The following is a 21585-nucleotide window of genomic DNA, read 5'->3' as shown; positions in this document are numbered from 1 at the left end:
AAGGAAGGAATCAATTTGTTCAAGAGCATGCGAAGGTATGGAATCCAACTCACTCTAATAGCTTTCTTGCCGCTGTGGTGCTAACAGTAGTAAAAGACAAAAACATATAGGGTAAAATTTCCTAATGTTAGAAGTCAACAAGAAAAAAAAATCAATGGAACTCATGTGCCTAAGTCAACAGTACTTTAGAAAAAATTAACCGTTGGCACTAAATTCAGTACACGACTGATTACACAAATGGTGAAGATCTGCTGAGCAAAAAGGTATATTTTTACAGTCACTATTTCAGTAGCACTGCACTTTATAGTGGATTTGAAGGAGGAAAAGACAGTTACCTCTTTCCATAACTGGTGTTCTTCAAGATGTGGTGCTCAGATCCATTCCACATCAAGTGTTTGTGCTCACCACATGCACTGGTGCCAGAAGTCTTTCTCTCTACAGTGTCTGAAGGGGAGAGCCTTTGGAGATCCCTAGATAACTGTCTCCTTAGAATGCTTGCTAATGTCCCTTCCATATTAGGTAAATAAGTCAGTGGTGGTTAATCGGAGGCCCACAGGCCACAGATTTTGTGTGTTGTCCATGAGACATTTTGTTTACTGTTACCCACGTGCAGAGTTGCCAGATTCCACTGATTTCCATCCACAATTTTTTTCCAACTGTTATTACTAAAGTGACAGGCCCGTAAAGCAAGGGCATAGTTCAATAAGCACACGGTGCAAATTTTAGGTATGCAAGCACCATTAGCAGAACTGCTCTATCCCAGGAGGCTATTTTGATTACAACATCTGGTAGCCCACTAAAATGAAGGGTGGCCACTCATGTGGCCCTCTCACTACTATAGGCTGCCCAGTCACTGTTCTAAGCAGTCCCCTGGCAGGAGGGTTGAAGTTCATGGCCATGTAGATTGAAGCACATCTCTGTCTAACCCAGAGTCATCTCTGGCTTGCTGATTTATGGCATAGTGACCCATACACATGTGGACTGAAAATGATGCTGAGGCTCTACAAATATCCCAGATTGGTACACGCGCAAGAAGGCCGCCAATGATGCTTGAATGGGCTCTGATGATCGCTAGTGGTCTGTTTGCAAGAGGTGATTCAGCCGGAAATTCTCTGTGACAACACTGGGAGCCCCTTCCCACAGGGCCACTGTAGCAATGAAGGGTTGGGTAGACCTGTGGAATGACTTAGCCCACTCGAAGTAGAAAGCCAAGGCTCTCTGAACATCGAGGCTGTGGAGGTCTCTCCCCTCTAGTATCCTATGAGGCTTAGGATAAAACACAGACAGGAAAATGTCCTGGTTCACATGGAAAGAGGACACCGCCTTAGGCAGAAAAGCCAGTGGTGCTGTAATTGGACCTTGTTCTTGTGAAACACTTTAGGAAAATTCCCAGGTCAGGGCCTTGAGCTACAATACTCACCTTGTTGACATCAGTGCCATGGGGACAGCATCCTTCTAAGATAAGTAGGAGACGGCACAAGAACCCAGTGACTCAAAGGGTGGGCTGGTGAACCTGAAGAGGACCAGATTAAGGTCCCACAGTGGGATGGGGTCCCAGATCCTGGATAAAGCCTCCAGAGTCTTTCAGGAATCTGTCAGAAGACTGTCTCATTTTGAAACAGCTGATGATTGCAGAGATAACCTCAAGGTGCATATTCATGGAAGAGTGTTAGACCCTAGTTCCTGAGCTACAGCAAGTAGTCCAAGATGGATCACAGAGGTGAAGGTAAGGGAGATATGCCACACTCCAAAGCCCAGCAGGAGAAAAGAGAGTTACTCACCTGGTGCAGTAACGTCTGTTCTTCGAGATGTGTGTCCCCGTGGGTGCTCCACTCGAGGTGCTGGGCTCGTCCCGGTGCCGCAAACCGGAGGAATTTTCACTAGCAGTAGCCCCCCTGCCGGACCACGCATGCGCGAGTGCCCCCTTCGCGCCTTTCATCGGAGCGCGGTCCGGTCTCGTCAGTTTCCTCCCAACCGGAAGCATCTGAAAGACATAAAGAGAGGCTCCGAAGCAGGGAGGAGGGTGGGACGTGGAGCACCCACGGGGACACACATCTCGAACAGACGTTACTGCACCAGGTGAGTAACTCTCTTTTCTTCATCGAGTAGTGTCCCCGAGGGTGCTCCACTCGAGGTGAGTACACAGCAGTGGTCCAGCGTGACTTGCGTGCTTCGGACCTATTGCTTTCGGGCTGTAGACAAGACAGCCTGAGCTACCCTCGAATCGGAGTTAAGTATGTTCGCAAGGGCATAGTGCTTAGCGAATGTGAGGGTGGACGACCAGGTTGCTGCACGGCATATGTCCTGCAATGGTACTCCACGAAGATAGGCAATGGATGTAGCTATGCACCGGGTGGAATGAGCACGAAGACCGCTCGGAAGAGACCTGTTGCGCAAGGCGTAACATTGCGTGATGCAAGCAACGACCAAACGGGAAATGCGCTGTGCAGAAAGCAGTTTGCCTTTGGAGCGTTCGGCTGTAGCAAGGAAAAGCCGTTGAGATTTTCTAAAGACTCGAGTTCTGTCGAGGTAAAAGGCCAGTGCTCGCCTGACATCTAGTGTGTGCAGACGTACTTCTTCCAATGAGGAGTGAGGCTTCGGGTAGAAAGTCGGTAGAATTATAGGCTCATTTATATGGAAAGCAGAGTTGACCTTTGGCAAAAACGCTGGTTGGACACGCAGTACTGCCGCATGACTGAAGAACTGCGTATACGGCGGATCAGAGGAAAGAGCTGCTAATTCGCTTACTCGACGCGCTGACGTAATGGCAAGCAGAAACACAGTTTTCATCGTGAGCATCCGTAGATCACACGTTGCGAGCGGCTCAAAGGGTGTGCGAGTCAGAGCGTCCAATACCAGAGGTAAGTCCCAAGGCTCTGGTGGGATCCTGTGGGCTGGATACAAGTTGCCTAGCCCCTTCAGGAATCTCTTGGTGATAGGGTGGGCGAACACCGAATAGCCGTCCACGGGAAGACGGAAGGCTGAAATTGCCGCTAGATGCACCCTCAGGGACGAAATAGTTAGCCCCGTCGTCTTTAGATGCATTACATAATCCATTATCTGTTGTATAGACAACAAGTGAGGGTTAAGATCCTTAGCCAAACACCACGAGTGGAAACGGCGCCATTTATAGAGGTAGGATTTACGTGTTGTACTGCGTCTACTGTTAACCAATACGCGTCTCACTTCTTGGGAACATAAAAGTTCCGAAGCTTGGAGCCAACTAGGAGCCATGCTGTGAGGTGCAAGCGTTCGATGGCTGGGTGAAGAACCGTGCCGTATTTCTGGGATAGCAAGTTGGACAGTTGCGGTAGTCGTCGTGAATAGGCCGCTGACATTCTTGACAGCTGCGTTAACCAAATCTGTCTGGGCCAGAAAGGTGCTACCAGAATCACTGTTGCGCCATCCAGTGCTATCTTCTCCAAAACCCTTGGAATGAGTGGGAGAGGAGGAAAGGCGTACAGTAACTGGTGGTGATCCCAGTCCAGAAGGAAGGCATCGCCGAGGGAGTTCGTGCTGATGCCTGCTCGTGAGCAATACTGAGGACATTTCCTGTTGTGTCGAGTGGCGAACAAGTCCACTTTGGGAAAACCCCATTGCAAAAAGATATCGCGGAGCACTTCGGGATGCAATTCCCACTCGTGCTGTGAGAGGAAATGCCTGCTCAGAGAATCGGCAATAACATTGTCCTTGCCAGGGAGGTATGCTGCAGTTATGGTGATACCCTGTTGAATAGCCCAATTCCACAGGCGCACAGCCTCCGTACATAGGGAGCGGGAGCGTGACCCCCCCTGCTTGTTGATATAATACACCGTGCATATGTTGTCGGTGAGAATCTGTATGGAATGTCCTCGGATGATGGGCAGAAAGTGCTTGCAAGCCTTGAAGACTGCTCTTAGTTCGAGAAAATTTATATGCTGAAGCGATTCCTGGGACGTCCATAGACCCTGCGCACGGAGCTCCCGAAGGTGGGCGCCCCAGCCGAGCAGAGAGGCATCTGTAGTGATTTGTAGTGCTGGTTTCTGGGCATGAAAGGGGACCCCTATTAGCATGTTGACGGGGTTGTCCCACCATGCCAGGGAAGATCGCACCTGACTGGGCAGAGAAACCACCCTGTTCGTACTGCGCACCCGGGGCGTGTACACCGTGAACAGCCAATGTTGAAGAGTTCGCATATGGAGTCTGGCGTGCGGAACCACATACGTGGTGGCCGCCATGTGTCCCAGTAGTTGCAGACAGGTAAGTATTCGGGACTTCGGAGAAATTGATACTGATTGCACCAGGTCCTGTATGAGTTGAAACCTCTGTACCGGCAAGTATGCCCTCGCGGTTAGGGAGTTGAGTCTTGCGCCGATAAACTCCAGGTCTCGAGTAGGTGTTAGGAAGGACTTCTCGACACTGATTATGAGTCCTAGGGCTGTGAACAAAGCGGTAGTTGTAGACACTGCCCTTGTGGCCTCGTCGAGTGTGGGAGCCTTTAGCAGGCAATCGTCCAGGTATGGGAAGATTGTAATGTCGAGACGTCGCAGGTAGGCCGCCACTACCGCCAGGGTTTTGGAGAAGACCCGTGGGGCCGCCGATAGTCCGAAAGGCAGCACGCGATATTGATAGTGGTCGGACCCCACTGTGAACCGCAGGAATCTTCTGTGCGCCGGGTGAATAGTTATGTGGAAGTAGGCGTCTTGAAGATCGAGGGACGCGAACCAATCCCCTTTGTCGAGAGCCGGGATAATTGAAGATAACGTGACCATCTTGAATTTTTGCTTTCTCAGATGTCGGTTGAGTTGACGTAGGTCCAGGATAGGCCTCCAACCCCCTGATTTCTTCTGGGTGAGGAAATAGCGAGAGTAGAACCCTCTCCCCAAAAAGGGTGTTGGCACCCTTTCCACTGCCCCTAACATGAGAAGGCGTGACACCTCTTGGCGTAGCAGCGTCTCGTGAGAGGGGTCCCTGAAAAGGGACGGGGCAGGAGGGGAGGGAGGGGGAAGAGAGGTGAAGGGGATGACATATCCTGAAGTAATTATGTCGTGAACCCACCGGTCGGTGGATATGACAGCCCAACGATGCTGGTAAGGTCTGAGATGATGATGGAATACGCCTTTTGTGATATCCGGAGTCTCTGTTAACGGGGTGGTCCGAAGTCCCTCGATCAACCCATCAAACCTGCTGTCGGCCCTGCTGCTGGACAGGCGTCTTGTTGGGTTGCTGGCGACGCTTTTGGGGCCGTTGCCTAGGCCTCTGTTGCTCGTATGGCCTGGCGCGTGGTGCCGCATATGAGAATGGTCTTTGTCTATTGTAGGGTATGTATCTCTTACGTCTGTAGGGGGGAGTGTACATCCCCAGCGTCTTCAGAGTCGTACGTGTGTCCTTGCCCGAGTGGAAGACCTGATCTGTCGACTGAGCAAAAAGCGATTTGCGATCGAAGGGCAAATCCTCCACCTTGGCCTGCATCTCCTTCGGGACAGCGGCTTGGTGCAGCCAAAACGCCCGACGCATGACTAAGGCCGAAGCTGCGGATCTAGCAGCTACATCAGCCGTGTCAAGGGCGATCTGCAGGGCTGTTCGGGCGACTGTGTAGCCCTCTTGTATCACTGCCTTAAGCAACTGACGTTTGGAATCCGGCAAGTGCTCAAATAGAGGGATCAGCTTCGAATAGTTATCGAAATCGTGGTTTGCCAGCTGTGCAGCAAAATTACACATCCTCAGGGCAGAAGTAGAGGAGGAATATACTTTCCTGCCCAAGATATCCAGTCGTTTGGCCTCCTTGTCATTTGAGGGATTCTTGGTCTGAGATGATCTTGTTCTCTGTTGTGCGGCATCCACGACAAGGGAGTTAGGCTGAGGATGTGTAAAGAGAAACTCCATATCTTTCTGAGAGATGAAGTACTTCTTATCCGACCGCTTGTTAGTTGGTAGCGAAGTGGCCGGGGTCTGCCAGATGTCATTGGCGATCTCCAGTATAGCTTCATCAAAGGGAAAAGCGAGCTTCGACTTTTGGGAAGGTTGTAAATTTTTGAGCAATCGATGTTGTTTCTGTTGCACGTCCGCGGTCTGAACGTCCTGGGATTGTGCAACTCTCTTAAAGAGCTCCTGGAACTGCTTGTGGTCCTCCGTAGTAGACAAGTCCGGAGGGACCACCGCGTCATCCTGCGAGGATGAGGAACGCTGCGCCGGGGAATCAGGGCTCTGCTGTCCTTGAAGAGAAGTGTGTTCCTGCTTATCCTCGTGATATTGCGAATCCAGGTCCCCAGCCGAGGATGGTGGCGCTACATAAGGAGCAGACTCGTCCAGACCGTGTGGAGATTGATGCTGAGAAGAATGCGGTGATCGCGATCGCGAATACCTTCTGCGGCGAGATGAATGAGAAGAGTGCTCATGATAATAGCGGCCCTCCCTCCGACTGCGGCAGGGAGAGCGGCTGTATCTTCTCAATGTGTCATATCGCCGATGGTAGTCTGTACGGCGTGGGGATCTTGGTGAAAGGGACCTCCTATAGTAGCGTGAGGGCAAGCCCGAATAGCGATCCCGATAGTATCGACGCGGCGATGAACGACGAGGTGACCTATAGTAGGGCTCCCTGGAGGTCGAGTAGCGGTGACTGTGACGACGGTAATCAGCATTGGACGAGGTAGGTGAGTCAGGTCCAGGTGAGAAGGTGACACTGTCCGGAGTTATTGATGGTGTCCGGACTCTGGCAGTCTTTTGCTGAGCTTTGGTTGGCACCGAGGCATTGCAGGCAGGCTGCAGAGGTGCTTGCGTGAGAACAGCAGGCAGTGGAGAAGCCTCTGCCACTTGAACGTCTGCCACATGAACGGCAGAGTAAAGGCTCGGTGCTGCTTGATCCCCCGACAGGGTGAAAGCAGGAGGCTGGGTTGGCAGAGACTCCTGTGTGGGAGGTGCATCCGGTGCCGATATGCCTGGCACCGAGGAGCCCAGGGTGGCACCTAAGGAAGGCGCTGCGGGTGTCGTCATGGCTGGCTGCGAGCGCGCATGCGCCGAAACTCCCGGTGCCGGGGCTTCCCTTGCCGGTTCCGCAATCGCCGTTAAAGCCGTTGCCGGCACCGACTCAGCTCTCGATCCCTTCTTGAGCGTCGGATCGGAGCTTTTGGGGCCGGCTGTAGTCGGGGCAGAAGAGCTACGGCCCTTGGCTGCCTTGGCCGCGGGGAGTCTCGGCGCATAGCCAGAGCTCCCCGGCTTGCCTGTACTGGCGCTTGGCGTCCCGTGGGTCCTGGGGGCTTGCACGGGTTGCTGAGGAGTTGCAGAGTGCGGCTCGGAGACCTCCGGAGCTTGGAGAGCCTTATTGAAGAGAAGAACTCTCAACCTAAGCTCCCGATCTTTTCTAGCGCGAGCTGTCATCTTCGCGCAGTGACAGCACTTGGTCGGGACATGAGTGTCCCCGAGACATCGGACACAGCGGGAGTGTCCATCTGAGATGGGGATAGCCTCCTGGCACTGGAGGCACTTCTTGAAGCCGGGTGATCCTGGCATTCTTGCGTCCTTTCCTTTTCCTTGTCCTTTTTTTTTTTTTTTTTTTTTTTTGTCAATTTCAGTCAGGGAAGCCCTGACCGCCCGCCGAAGAAAAGCGGCGTTTCTTTACTTCTTTCTCTTTTTTTTTTTTAATAAAGGGGGAACTACAACTAGAACAGATAACTACCTATCACTAACTAAACAACAACTAGGAAGGTTCTTCCCTTTCCCCTCAGAGAGGAGAAGGGAGCCTAAACTAACTCCGTCTGCGGCCGCGGACGGTTGGAAGGAAACTGACGAGACCGGACCGCGCTCAGATGAAAGGCGTGAAGGGGGCACTCGCGCATGCGCGGTCCGGCAGGGGGGCTACTGCTAGTGAAAATTTCTCCGGTTTGCGGCGCCGGGACGAGCCCAGCACCTCGAGTGGAGCACCCTCGGGGACACTACTCGATGAAGAACTGCATCCATTTGGCCAGGTAAGCCATCTTGATTGAGGGCTTCCTCTTTCCTAGGAGGACCCAGGGACCTTCTCCGAGCAGATAAACTCTTCCAGGTTTCACCATGTAGAACTACAATGTGAGGTGTAGAGATTCCAGGTTCAGGTGCAAGAAATGACCGTGATCCTATGACAATAGGTCTGAACAGCTGGGAAGGGAGCAGGAACGGTCCACCATCACATTCAGGTGGGTCCTGAAACAGAGTTGTCACAGTCAGGCCTGGACTGAGGCATGGCCTACCCGGGCAGCTGCCCGGGGCGCCAACCGATGGGGGGCACCTGATGGCAGCTGTAAGGGGGGCGTGTCATCCCTTATAGCTGCCATCAGGCGCCACACGCCCGGCTCCCGCAGCGATGGCAACTAGTATCACTTGAACCGTGTCCCTCTTGGTCTTTACTAGGACCTGGCTAATAAGGAGAACCAGCGGGAACACTTACATCAGAACCCCCACCACCCATGACAGGAGAGGAAGTTCTTGCTCCACTCCCATTGGGAACAAAAGCCATAACACTTTCTGTTCTCTCAGCTGTTAAACAAGGCCTGTTGGGGAACTCCTCACCTCTGGAAGAGTGCATGGGCCACCTTGTGTGGAGTGACCACTCGTGAGGTGAGGAAAAGTCCCTGCTGAGTGGATCTCTGATGGTATTCTGGACACTGAGGAGGTGAAAGGCCTCTAGATGGATGTCATGGCCAATACAGAAATCCAAGAAATGGAGGGTCTCCCTGCAGATCTGAGGAGTACGTCCCTCTCCACTGCCTGTGGATGTGAATCATTAAGTCTCTTACTGCCCTGTTTGCCAGTTGAGGTAGGAAGACCCCGCTCACCAAGAGGACTGCTCTGAGTTCTTTTCCATTTATGTGCAGCATCATCTCTCTTGGGGACCACATATCCTTGCCCTGAAGGACACAACTGTGAGATCCCCAGGCAGAGCTGAGGCATCCATCACACACCAGCTCAATGGAGGGTGCCGGGCTGTCAAACAGGACTCTGTCTAGGACAGACTCAGTCCTCGTTCATCACCGCAGCGAGGTAAGCACTACTGAGGGAATTGTAACTATCTTTGACAGATCGCGCTTGGACTGGAATTAGGCCAAGTCCAGCCACTGTACAGTGGTGCATGGCATATTGTTCCACATATGTGCATGTGGCCACGAGACCCAGAAGTCATAGGTAGATCCTGACAGTTGTGAGAGGGAACTTCCTCAATGAGGGCTGAGAAGACTTGGAACCCATTATGAGGCAGAAAAGCTTGTGCACAAATTGAGCCCTGCATTGCTCCCATGAGTTCTATCCTTTGCCCTGGGATGAGCATCAGTGTTTCCAATTTTTTCCACCCCAAGCAAAATGAATTTTCTTATGGGCATCAGTATTGTAGATGTGCAACACATCACCATCATATTGCTGCACACTGTAAAATTCATGTGACAGGAGTAGAGCCAAGGGGTTCTGACTGTGGAAGGGGGCTTGGGCCCGGGATAGAAGGTTGGGGTGCAGGAGTGTGAGGGGTTCAGCTGCGGGTGCAGGCTCTAGGGTGGGGCAAGGATTGAGGGACAGAGGATTGGGGAACATTGGCTCTGGCTTGAGTGCAGACTCTGAGGTGGGGCTGGAGATGAAAGGTTTGGAGCGCTGGGGGGGGAGGGGCTCCAAGTTTGTGGGTAGGGCTCAGAGCTGGGTTCAAGGATGGTATAGGTTCTGGGCTGGAGAGCAGGCCTTTGGGATACGGGAGGGTGCTCAGCGCTGGGAGGGCTCAAGGTGGGGTAGGGGAGGGGGCTTATCTGAGTGGCTCTGTACTAGGGCTGGCAGGGAGGGCCACCCCTCCACTGTCTGAGACTGCTTGCTGCTGGGGCTAGCAGGGAGACGCTCCCTTCCATCAGCTGAGACGGGCTCCCTTCTGCTGGCCATGGCAGCTTCCAGTCTTGGGGAGAGGTATCTTTCCCTGCTGCAGCCCTTAGCCCCTGAACAGGACTTAACAGCTTCATCTCACGATTTAAGGGGAAGTTGTGCATCCATGCAGCTTACAGGGAATTATGGTGAGCATACATTTTTCTATATTCATAAACAGGCTGAGGAATTTTCAAGTGGAGCACAATATCTCAATGTCCCTTTGGATGCTGGACCTGAAGTGGCCCTTGATGAGCCTAGACATTGAGTTACCTGCGCTTCAGGTAAGCAGCAACCACTGCCTTGCACTTGGTGAACATCTTTGGTGCTGTCACCAAGCCAATGGGAGGACCGCAAACTGAAAGTAGCCAGGAACCCCTGTAAAGTATAGAATGTGTCTGTGTCCCAGAAAAATCGCTGTGATGCTATGCCCCCATGTTTTTATGGAAATATGTTAATATAAATATACATAACTGCTTTATGCAAAATAGGTCACATATCTGATCATTCAAGAGTCTGCAATCCCCTGAATGTGCATATTCTATTTGTGTGCCTCCTTCCTGCGACCAGCTCTTTGCAGACTCTGTGATCTTGGGCAGACTAGGCACTATAGTCCATGAGTGATGTCCTGCATTTCATCCAGAAGTATCTGCAGTGTGCCTGCAATTCTCCCAAAGTGGACTTGGAACTGCCGCTAATCAGATGGTGAAGGTGTGTTCACTTCATCTTGTGTGGATAATGATAATCATTCCATGGAGTGAATAGTTCCAGCTATCTGGGTTGTTTCTCTTCAGTGTGTTCCTGACCAAGCTGAGGTTCATTTCCAGCTGAGAATTCTGCCTCAGCTCTCACTGAGGCATCACATATTTGGGAATCACATACATGGTTCTCAAGGACACTCAATAAAGCTAGTATGAGGGATCATAGAAAGAAGGGTACCATTGGTCCTGAACTGGGCAATCATTCCAATGAAAAAATTAAGGTGCCCAAGAGATCTTGGGGTTTCTCTTGGGGCTGATTTCCTGATTCATTAAAGCTGGTGAAGTGGTATCTCCCACTGATACCACACTTAGTGGAGGAAACTAAGGCCTCTATGCTAGTGGGTGGCACCATCAGTACTAATGGTCTTCTTATATATTGGCTGGCGGATAATACAGCAGAGTGGTGAAGTGATGGTGCCAAAAGCTCCTTAGTTAGGACCGGATCCGACGGTATCAGTGATTCCAGGTCTGCAAAGACAGTAAATGTCTTCCATGATAGGGTATGGACCCAGCTTCTGTCCCTTGGCAGTGCTGATTTCATAAGAACAGCGGTTTTCAGTAACAATGATTTCTTATCTCTTTACAATGGAATCATCGGTGTAGGATGTGTCCACACTCCTCTTTCCATCATCAGTATCAGAAAGGAGCCCATCCCTCTAGCTATCAAGTGTTTTAGGGCACTCTTTTTCAGTGCCAAGGAACCAGTATCTTGCTCCTTATTAGTTCCTGTAGTAGGGTGTGGGCTATTACCAACAAGGAAACCCTGTTTTTAGGTGAATACCAACAAGGAAACCCTCTTTTCCTGTGAGTGTTTGCTCTTCTCCTTCTCCTGACTCTGTTTGGAAGAATCTTTAACTCTGCCATGAGCAGCTCTGGAGTCAGACACCACCATGATCAAAGGGGTGTTTCTCAATGCCTTTGTCTGATGTGCAAGGGAGTTTGATGGGGCAGAATAAGATTCAAGTCTCAATCTTCAATTGTTCATCTGGAATCTTATAGCCTAAACTCATTAGATTGATGGGCTTGACAAGGAAAGCAAGGCCAGATACTACACTTAGAGGGATTATGAGATTCTCCAAGGCAACAGAGGCATGTATTGTGAAGTCAGTGACCAGTCATAGGCCTTGCAGACCCTCTGATTTTGGGTACACTAAGCACCCCCATAAGGAGGGGGGGGGAGAGGTGTTTGGTTGGGGGCGTCCCCCCCAGACCTCAGAATTTCTATAACTACATGACCTAAATCGCTAAAACTATTAATAATGTCTAATTTTTAAAGTATCGCTAGGAAAAGCTCCAGACATTAGAGAAGCTCAGTCTTAGACCACATGCAATAGAAAGGAACAGAGGAAGTGGCAGATCTGCTCCACTCTTATGCCCTTGGTTCAGAGCAAGAGAAGAAAAGTGCAGGCCGGGCAAAACAACTTCCCATCTCAAACATGTGGAATACATATGCACCTTGAGTGGCATACACATGGTGACCATCACTCAAAGAACACTGGCTTACACTCATGTTTATCTTCATTGGTATGCAGTACAAATATTTGGGATTACTTGGCCTCATACAACATGAAAAAGACCCTAGCCATAATAGATGACACTACACAAACTGGAATTCAAGTGCATTTTCATGAAAGTAATTAAAAAGAAAAATGGATAAAAAGTTAAGTTTTGCATTGGATTAGGGTGACATTTGAGTATCTCTCTAGGGGCATGTCTAGACTACATGGCTCCGTTGATGGGGCCATGCAGATTTGTTTACTCGGCAAAGGGAAATGAAGCAGTGATTTAAATAATCGCCGCTTCATTTAAATTAAAATGGCTGCCACGCTGTACCGATCAGCTGTTTGTCGCCACAGTGCTGTAGTCTGGACGCTCCGCGGTCGACATCAAAGACATTTGTCGATCTCCCCAGTAAACCTCATCCCACGAGGCATACCGGGGAGGTCAACAAATGCCTTTGATGTCGACCACGGAGCGTCCAGACTACAGCGCTGTGCCAACAAACAGCTGATCGGCACAGCGCGGCAGCCATTTTAATTTAAATGAAGCCGTGATTATTTAAATTGCCGCTTCATTTCCCTTTGCCTACAACCCTAATCTACATGGCTCTGTTGACGGAGCCATGTAGTCTAGACGCACCTTAGGTGTACAGAAGGGACTCACCACTTACAAAATGAGTCCAAGATGTAGCCCTAGATTGGACCTAATTTCATCAAATGATTAGACATGTTAAAGCATCTCTAACAACAGCTATACTTTTATCAACAACAATCTCAAAGCACAAACATTCATCAGCATTTTGTTTATGTGGCCAGATTCTTCCTATATATTTTATACTAAATATCAATTTCAGATTTTTTTCTCTCATGAACCCCATTCAAATAAGGGCAATAGATAGATTAAATTACAGAAAGGATAAAGGCAGGTTAACACTAACTGTCATTCTGGATTGAATGCTCTGTCTCCAAGAGCATCCAATACCAGATGCCTCAGAGGCAGGTGCAAAAAATCACAATAGCCAAATGTGCTATTATCTCCTCCCTCTGCATAAAGGTTTCATTCTAATCTCTAATTGTGAGAGACTGGTTTAAAATCTGATGCATGAAGGTTTTGCATCCCTTCCAAAACTCTATTTGTAATGTTATCTGGCTATTTTTGTTATCCATATAAATGTCTAATCCCTCTTTGAATCTTGTTAAATTCTTGGCACTACTGACATGTTGATGCACAATATTCTCATGGAATACCTTTAACTCACAGATACCTTGAGAATCTCCTTCACAGAATCTGTGAAACTCTATAACATTTGCGGAATCACAAGACCAACAGACTATGAAGAAAGACTCCTACCACAGCACAAAGCAAGTAGCCTTTCCCATTGAGCTTAACATGCAGTTTTTGCCAATTATTGAAGCAAGCCGAGACAGGTAAAAGCAGGAACAGAATGTCTAAAGAACAGATTTATATAAAGGTTAGGGGCAGCACGGGCAATATTGGTTGCAAAAGCAATCAAGCAAAGATAAAACACACACACACACAAAAAAGATCATACCTAATTGAACATAAAGCAGTAAATGACAAGGATAAAGACAACAACATGTTTTCAGCACTACAGTAGCAATGGGCATTCCATGCAATTTCTGCCCTCTCACACAACACTTTACTGGTAGAACATCAACATATCCAAAAGACAGACACGACAGCAAACAGACATACTTGTCAGTTCTCTTCTGGGAACCAGATTTCTTATTTGAATGACTGCTTTTATTTAGATACTTTTATTTTCTTTTTCTGAATGATCTACAATATTAAAAGCAGGAGTTAGCTGAACTGTGAGTGTAAGGGTTGAACATCTGTTTTTCTGCCTGTCTCTCTGTGAAGAACTGCACATATCCAAGGCTTAATCACTATGTATTCAGTAGAAAGTTGGCCTTCTAGCTAAACGTACTGATATCCTAGGTGAAGTAAATGTCCTATTGAATCCCAGATTAATATTTAAATAAATAAATAAAAGAGGTATACATTTTGTTCATCCTTGTTAATTGTGAAGGAGAGAGGAAAGGAGATACTGGGCTAACACAACACAAGGGAAAAGTGCTACTGCTGGAGAATGAGTAAGAAAGAGCACCGAGAGAAACAGCCACCTGTTTTGTTCATGCAAAATTGCCAGCAAACACTAACCACAACTCAGCTATATTTCTTGCCTCCTGAAGGAAAAATGAAGGTCAGCAGCTGCTGTAGGGAGATAGGGTTATAAATGTGTGTACTGTACTAGTCTATAAGCTTTTATTGCTCTATATTTTCCAGTTTGTCTAAAAAAGCTTGATACTCTAAACCAGCACTACAAGGATTCAAAGTGGTCTTCATTATAGCAGCCATTTCTGAATTTTTTGTCTATCTTTTCCCAAATATAGAAATATGCTGGGTAGTTATAGTACAATATGAGAGAGATAAGGTGAGGGAGGGACAGAAGTTGGTCCAATAAAATACATTATCTCACCCACCTTCTCTAATATACTTTGATCACCCAGCATTATATCTCTCTAATATACAGGATCAACATGGATATAACTACACTACATGGACATTCAGCTACATCATCTGAAAATAAATGCTTGCCCTTTACATTTTAGCTATGTAGAGGTGCACACTTGAGGACTTGAGTCCAGTGATTTTCAGTGAAGGGCTCTTGTCTGTGAACAAACTCTCTCTCTCAAAGTCAACCAAGCTGCTGACCTACAGTGCAGTAGAAAGATACGTTGGCATTACATATGCTTGTAGTAATGCAAAAAGAGGGAATGTATGTGTGTGAGCTCTTCTGCATACACTTAAATTACTGGCATTTATTTTGTCAGGTGACCATATTCCATGGCGAGAAGCACATAAAAATACTAAAACATTTGGAGTAAATATCTGTACTGAATTTGGACCAAACTATTTTATTCAAGAAAAATGCCAATGTGGGCCATTTCAATTGGTGTCAGAATAGTAGAAGTTTCCTGAAAGCAGTAAGTTTTAAAAAAAGGCAAATAAGAATTTGACTATTTTTAGGAACAATATAATGGAAACATAGACACCACACTTCTGCAGCAACTAAGTTGTGTTAAAGATGTCAGTAGTGCTTTAGTTAAAAGCAGAACATATTTTAACAAAAGCATTATGCAAATTAATGCAAAGCAATGCAATATTGGTCACACACGCACACGCACACACACACGTGTGAGTAGCTTCTAAGCTTCTTAACCTGTTAGCACTCCTCCATCTGCAACAGCAGCTTTAGGTAAATATTTTAATTTCCTGGGGCTTTTCAATGTGCTGCTGCTGTAATTTGGCTCTGCCAGCTATTTATAAGGCATTATGATTGGGGCAGTGTTTTGCAATTCTACTTGTAATAGTCACCCTCTACCTTCCTAAAGCGCACACTACCTAAACTTCTGCAAATAGAAAATTTCAATAAGTTGTGAGAGCAACTATACTATGCTATGGCATGCTTGCAGGTCTGGAATTGCTGCTTCAGCCTTGACTCCTTAGCTTGTATCTTCTGATTCTGTGAAGCAGTTCATCTTCCTCCCCTCGGAAAATTAGTATGCCACAACCCAGAATACTTTGCTGTGAGTGAACGCTTTCTTGTCTCCTGAGAACATTTCAGCTACCATAGGGCCTGTGCATATGTAGTCTGACAGAGAATTGAATCACACAGTGCATATTACTTCAGGATACTTTTTTTTATATATATATATTTTTCACTTCTAACGTCAGTCTCCAAATTGAGTGGGGGGAGAGAGGAAAGCATAGCATGACTAGCCTCATATCTAAGGGTATGCCGAGACTACATGCCTCTGTCGGCAGAGGCATGTAGATTAGGCTACCCGACATAGTCAATGAAGCAGGGATTTAAATACTCCCCACTTCATTAAAATAAACATAGCCACCGCGCTGTGCTGACGATCAGCTGATCCGCCACGCTGTGACGGCCATGTTTATTTTAATGAAGCAGGGATTATTTAAATCCCCACTTCATTGACTATGTCGGGTAGCCTAATCTACATGCCTCTGCTGACAGAGGCATGTAGTCTAGACATACCTTAAGTAACAGCAGAGAGAGGAGGTTACTCACCTATGGAGTAACTGACTTACTTCATGATGAATGTCCCTGTGGGTGCTCCACTGCAAGTGTTGGTGTGCCCCTGTGCCATTAACTCAAGTCTTTTAAAGCAGTCTACTCGTGGGCCATACAGGTACAGTGCCTGGTTCATGAGCTTTCAGTGCCCTGACATTGTGAATGCATGCTCCCCCCTCAATTCCTTCTCTACATACCCCACCAAAAAACTTTGAAACAGAGGGGTAGTGACGCACCAACAGGGACACTCATCTCAAAGAATGCCAAGTAAATAACCGTCTCTTCTTCTTTGAGAGAAATACCCATAGTGGGGCATCCACAAGGATGACTATAAAGCAGTGTTTCTTCAAGTGGTCTGCAAAACCACTTTGAAAAACTTATTAGCTGGCCGTGCCAGTTTGTTTACGTACTGGTGCTACAGCTACGGGGGCCTTGCGACTGCTATTGGCTCCGTTCTGCCATTTGCAGCCAAGGGGAGCCATGGGAAGCATTGGCCCAATCCACACTGCTTCCCATGGCTCCCTTTGGCTGGAAACGACAAAACAGAGCCAAGAGGAGCTGCGAGGCCCCGTGGCTGCAGCACTGGTAAGTAAACAAACCAGCACGGCCAGCTAATAGGTTTCTCAAAGTGGTTTTGTGGACCACTTTGAGAAACACTGCTATAAAATAGTACATTTAAAGGTAGTGGGCACTTTGGATCTCTCAGAAAAGCCACGGATAGCAAAGCAGTATCAGAGAAAAGACCTCAGAGGAATGTGTAGTGTTTTGCAATGGTGTGTTTAGAGGCCCGTGTGGCAGCTCTACAAATGTCTACAATTGGATCCTTCCATAGGTAGGCTATAGAGGTAGAGACTGCTTTGTGAGATGGATGTATAGTCATGTGAAAACAAGGACAACTGCTCATTGAAGAGGGAGAACCAATAACAGGAAACTTGGAAATGGCAGAGGTGCTTAACTTCCTTGCTTCGACTTTTGTGAAGAAGATTGATGGTGACAGGATACCTAACATAGTGAATGCTAGTGGAAATGGGTTAAGTTTAGAAGATAAAAAATACTTAATAAAGTTAGATGTCTTCAACTCATCAGGGCCTGATGAAATGCATCTTAGAATACTCGAGGCACAGATAGAGGAGGTATCTGAGTCTTTAGCTATCATCTTTGAAAAGTTATGGATGTCGGGAAAGATTCCAGAAGACTGGAAAAGGAAAAATATAGTGCCCATGTATAAAAGGGGAAATAAGAACAACTCAAGAATCTACTGATCAGTCAGCTTAACTTCTGTGCCAGGCAAGATAATGGAGCAAGTAATTAAGGAATCCATCTGCAAATGACTGAAAGATAATAAGGTGATAACAAATCCCATGCTGACTATTGCCTAAGAACAAATCATGTCAAACCAATCTGATAGGTTTCTTTGATAGGATAACAAGTCTTCTGGATAAGGGAGAAGCAGTGGACTGGTATACCTACACTTCAGTAACGCATTCGAATGTTGGGGGCAGATGGTTGCATTTGAGATGTAGCAGGTTTCTCCTGTCCCTCGGTCTATGAAGGGTCACGTATTGGTATCTTCGTTTGGCAATGCTGTAACGATACATAGTGCTAGGCTTGGCACTGGTACAGGTGGCTCGGCACTGTTGCTGCTGTATGGTGCCAGTGGGAGAGAGGCAGACAACTTCAAGCCTATTGCCTCAGCAACAAAGCAATGTGTGCTACTAGATTTTGAGGTGTGGAAGGTACCAAAAATCCCTGGTGTGTCACAGGGGCTTAGTCACTGTGCTGTTGACACAGTTGGCACCGAAGTCCATGCAGAGCACCTAACTGCCAGGGGAGCCTTATCAGGCAAAGACGACAGGTACTTTTTTGTAGTCTTCTTGGAGTTGAAGATTCAGGAGTAGACTGGGCCATACTGGGCTCAGAACCTAGGTCTCAGGCAGAGCAAATGGCCTTCTCCATCAGGATAACTTTAAGTCTTAGGTCTCTGTGTTTTCACCCCCTCACATTTAACTTGCAGCAATGGACACATTTTTGAGGAACACAGACTTCCCCCAAGCATCCAGTACATTGAGAATGCCCGTCTGATATTGGTATAGTGTCCTTATATATCGTGCACTGCTTAAAATCTAGTGAACCAGGCATCATGACAAACAACGAGAGAAAAGCAAGTGAGTATTTTTTTTTTGTTTTGTTTAGAATTGGGGAGAAAAAAATATACATATGTAATTAAGACGTAACTTCTTATCCAATTAAGGTTGATAATGAACATTTTTGATCTGAAGAACACTGCAGAGCTCCATCTCAGGTGGTAGAGAAGACACTGGAGGCGAGGGGGGGCATGCATGCGCAATGTCAGCCTGCAAGGACACTGCTCCACAAGACTCTGAAAAATGGCACAGAAGTGTGTGAGGTAGTGGGGGCTGTCTGCTCTGTAACCCGGGGTTCCCCCACACTGTGATGTGTGATTCCCACTGACTCACCCATATGTGGATTGGCCCAGACACCTAGTCCCAGCCTGAGGAGATAACACTGCTCTTCCCGGGAGGAGAGACAAAGGAAGGGAGGCGGAGATGGCCACCTGGCTGGGGGGCAGGGCCTGGGAGCTGGGCAGTCTGGTCTGGGAAAACATGAAGAGAAAAGACTAAACTGAGTACTGTGGGTTTGGGGGCCTGTGGACCCCTACCCCAAGGGATCTGAGGCTGCCTGGCCCCTCACTTCGATGCTCGCATAGAACCCGGGCTGTGCTGAACCTCACAGAAGCAATAAACCCTCTCTATTCTACTGGCTGGCAGAGTCTCATCCTGCTGCAGATGGGATGCAGGGTTGGGTGGCAGAGGTCCCCGACGCGCTGTCACAAGCTGCACCAACACCTAGAGGGAAGCACCCACAGAGCCATCTCTCAAAGAAGAGCAGCAGTTCCATGGGGAGAATGCTTTAATCCGGGGAGGAGAATCTACGGATCCAACCACTGGCTTAATTTGATCCAGCCTGCGGCAACTCTGTACCGCAGGCCAGAAGCCCTGATCCTCAGCGCTCACCCTGCAAGGCTGGAGCATCAGTCTTGGCTCACCCCACTGCCTTGGCCCCATTCCCACTTCATGGCTGGAAGTGCAAGCACCAGCTCACTCAGCAGCTGGGGGAAGACTGGAGCCTTGGGTGTGAGTGAGGGGTGGCTGGTTTTGTTTTCCACCTTGGAAGCATGGGGAGCAGGTGAATACGGAGGGTTTTTGTTTTGCTTCTCACTAAGAGCAGGTAAATAGTGAGGGGCTTTTTTACTTGAGTGTGGTCCCTGACTGATTTTTCAGTGGCTCCTGACTGAAAAAAGGTCCCCAACACTGCTGTAATCCATCAACACTCAGCTGCAGAAGTGCTCTACAGAATATGCACTTCATGCATGAATGCTGGTAGCCAAAGCTCAACTGGTCACCAGAGCTGTGATACTGAAACAAAACTGCCTGCCAAAACATAGCGTCAGGTTTCCTAAATAGTAGATTTCTATTAATTTGTATTGCAATGACACCACTATGCTGCCTTACTGCTTTTCTTTCTAAATCAAGCAGCTGTTATTTTATGATCCACAAAAATGTGCTACTAGCCAGTTATTGTAAATAATAAAGAAAAAATTAAGAGATAATGTCTATTAGACCACCATGCAAACCACCTTGATAAGCAATATATTCATACAGTCGCCACCTGCCTCATTCCAAATGGGATGAATTCTAGTGGGATTTGTTGGGTGAAATATCACAAAAAGTTAACTGATTTGCTCAGAATTTAACCAAGTAGTAGTATCAGGTATAAAATATCAATTAAGCACAAGTCTTATCTCAAACTCTACACGCAAACGTTTGGCTCAAGCTATACAATGTTACTGAAGGAAAAATTTAATTACTTTCATACTCCATCCTACCCCCAATTCCCATTTAGTTTGGATGGAAGGTGACGACTTTGAATTTTCTGTTTAAAGCTCTGAGTAATGTGAATTTATGAAGTTAATGAGCAGCAATATTGCCCGTGTTACCACAGACCCATCACCCTCATGGAAAAGAGCAGATTGATCTTCCCAGGTCAAGCCCCACATGATTAGAGCACCTCCCTGTGCTGGCAGTATTGAGAACAGGGACTGTACCGTCCGGCGTTGCCTGCTGATGGGGTTTTTTACATTTGACGTAATCGTGGTCAACTGGAGTGGCTGTGTAAGGTGGGGATGTCAGACCTGGACCAGAGGATGAGGGGAGGGAAGTCCCAGGGCCTGGCACTGTTCCAGCAGACGAGTGAGAATCTTCATCAATCATGCAAGTCTTTTCCCTGGGGAGGGGAAGAAAAGAAAAATGGAAAGGAAGAAATATAAATGAAACTGAAAGAGACTGCTGCTCTTGCATCATTATCTTCTGTATATAATCAAATCTATTAGTAACACCAACAAGATGCATTTTCACCATAAGACACAGGAAAGAAATGAAAACTGGATCCTCATTAATGGTTTGCGTTGAGACATTTTTATTTTATAACCACTAACAAACCAAAGCTAGATAGTTCATGTCAACAAATTAAATTGGACTTTAAAGTAAAGCATCTGCTAATTAAACAAAAATAATGGTTTCAAAACCAGGGATCAAAAGATAGGGTTGTCTCCTTTTCTTGTTAACCTTCCTCCCTACACTGTACCTAGATTGCAGAGATCTCAAAAAAATCAGTACTGTAAGTTCTATAACATGGAACACTAGACACCATAAGACTGAGTTGAAGTCTTAACATTTTATAACTTCTGCTGGCACATTCATTGTTACTGTAATAGATTGTGACACCATTTTTTGAATCTGTCTGAACAAATATTAATCTTTACACTCATAGCCCACTGGGTGTGGAAAAGCACGGCTTGCAGATTATTTTCTGGAATTTAGCACTTACTTTTCTGTGACTTTTGGGGTGTTCTTCTCTTCACCCCTGGCAAATGGTCCTTCAGAAGCCTCTTTCATGAAAGTAACTAATATCTCTGCATCTATCCCAGAGTCTGGCTTCCCCACGAGTTTCAGGATGGAAGCATGAAGACGGAAGTAAACCTAGGAATACAAAACACAATCCATTAAATCAGCAGAGAGCTCAGAATTTCTGAAACTAGTTCCAAGAAGTAGGCCTTGCTTTGCAGAAATTGCTGAAATTTGCAGAGCAAGCTATTTGCTGTCATATGTAACTCTCCAAGAGATTTCCTGTCTATCCAATTCAAGAAAATAGCACGTTTTCAAAACAAAAATGTGCTCCCTTTAGGCAATGGAATGAAGCAATGGAATCACATGGGAGGAAGTCACTGTATGCTTGATGTGGTCAATATTCTTAACAAGCTGCACAATAGGTGCAGAG

The 21585-nt window shown here is 47.2% G+C and overlaps 1 protein-coding gene across 5 annotated transcripts in view; it reads right to left on the bottom strand.

The window, feature by feature from the left end:
* Positions 1–21585, bottom strand: part of CABIN1 (calcineurin binding protein 1) — a 257070-nt gene that overhangs the window by 164850 nt on the left and 70635 nt on the right. For 3 of the 5 annotated variants that reach the window (XM_089775176.1, XM_075897952.2, XM_075897953.2), the window contains exons 25-26: positions 21136–21287; positions 20354–20532 (exon numbers count right to left, since the gene is read on the bottom strand). In XM_089775176.1, the coding sequence (XP_089631302.1) occupies positions 20354–20532; positions 21136–21287 (331 nt within the window). The remainder of the gene's footprint in view (positions 1–20353; positions 20533–21135; positions 21288–21585) is intronic. The other 2 variants (XM_075897954.2, XM_075897955.2) reach the window with 1 other exon arrangement.

The sequence above is a fragment of the Pelodiscus sinensis genome, chromosome Z (genome assembly GCF_052426305.1).
Source record: "Pelodiscus sinensis isolate ZL-2025 chromosome Z, ASM5242630v1, whole genome shotgun sequence".
Classification (NCBI taxonomy): Eukaryota; Metazoa; Chordata; order Testudines; family Trionychidae; genus Pelodiscus; species Pelodiscus sinensis.
Note: the sequence above shows the minus strand (reverse complement) of the source record. Positions and strands in the feature narration are given on the sequence as shown.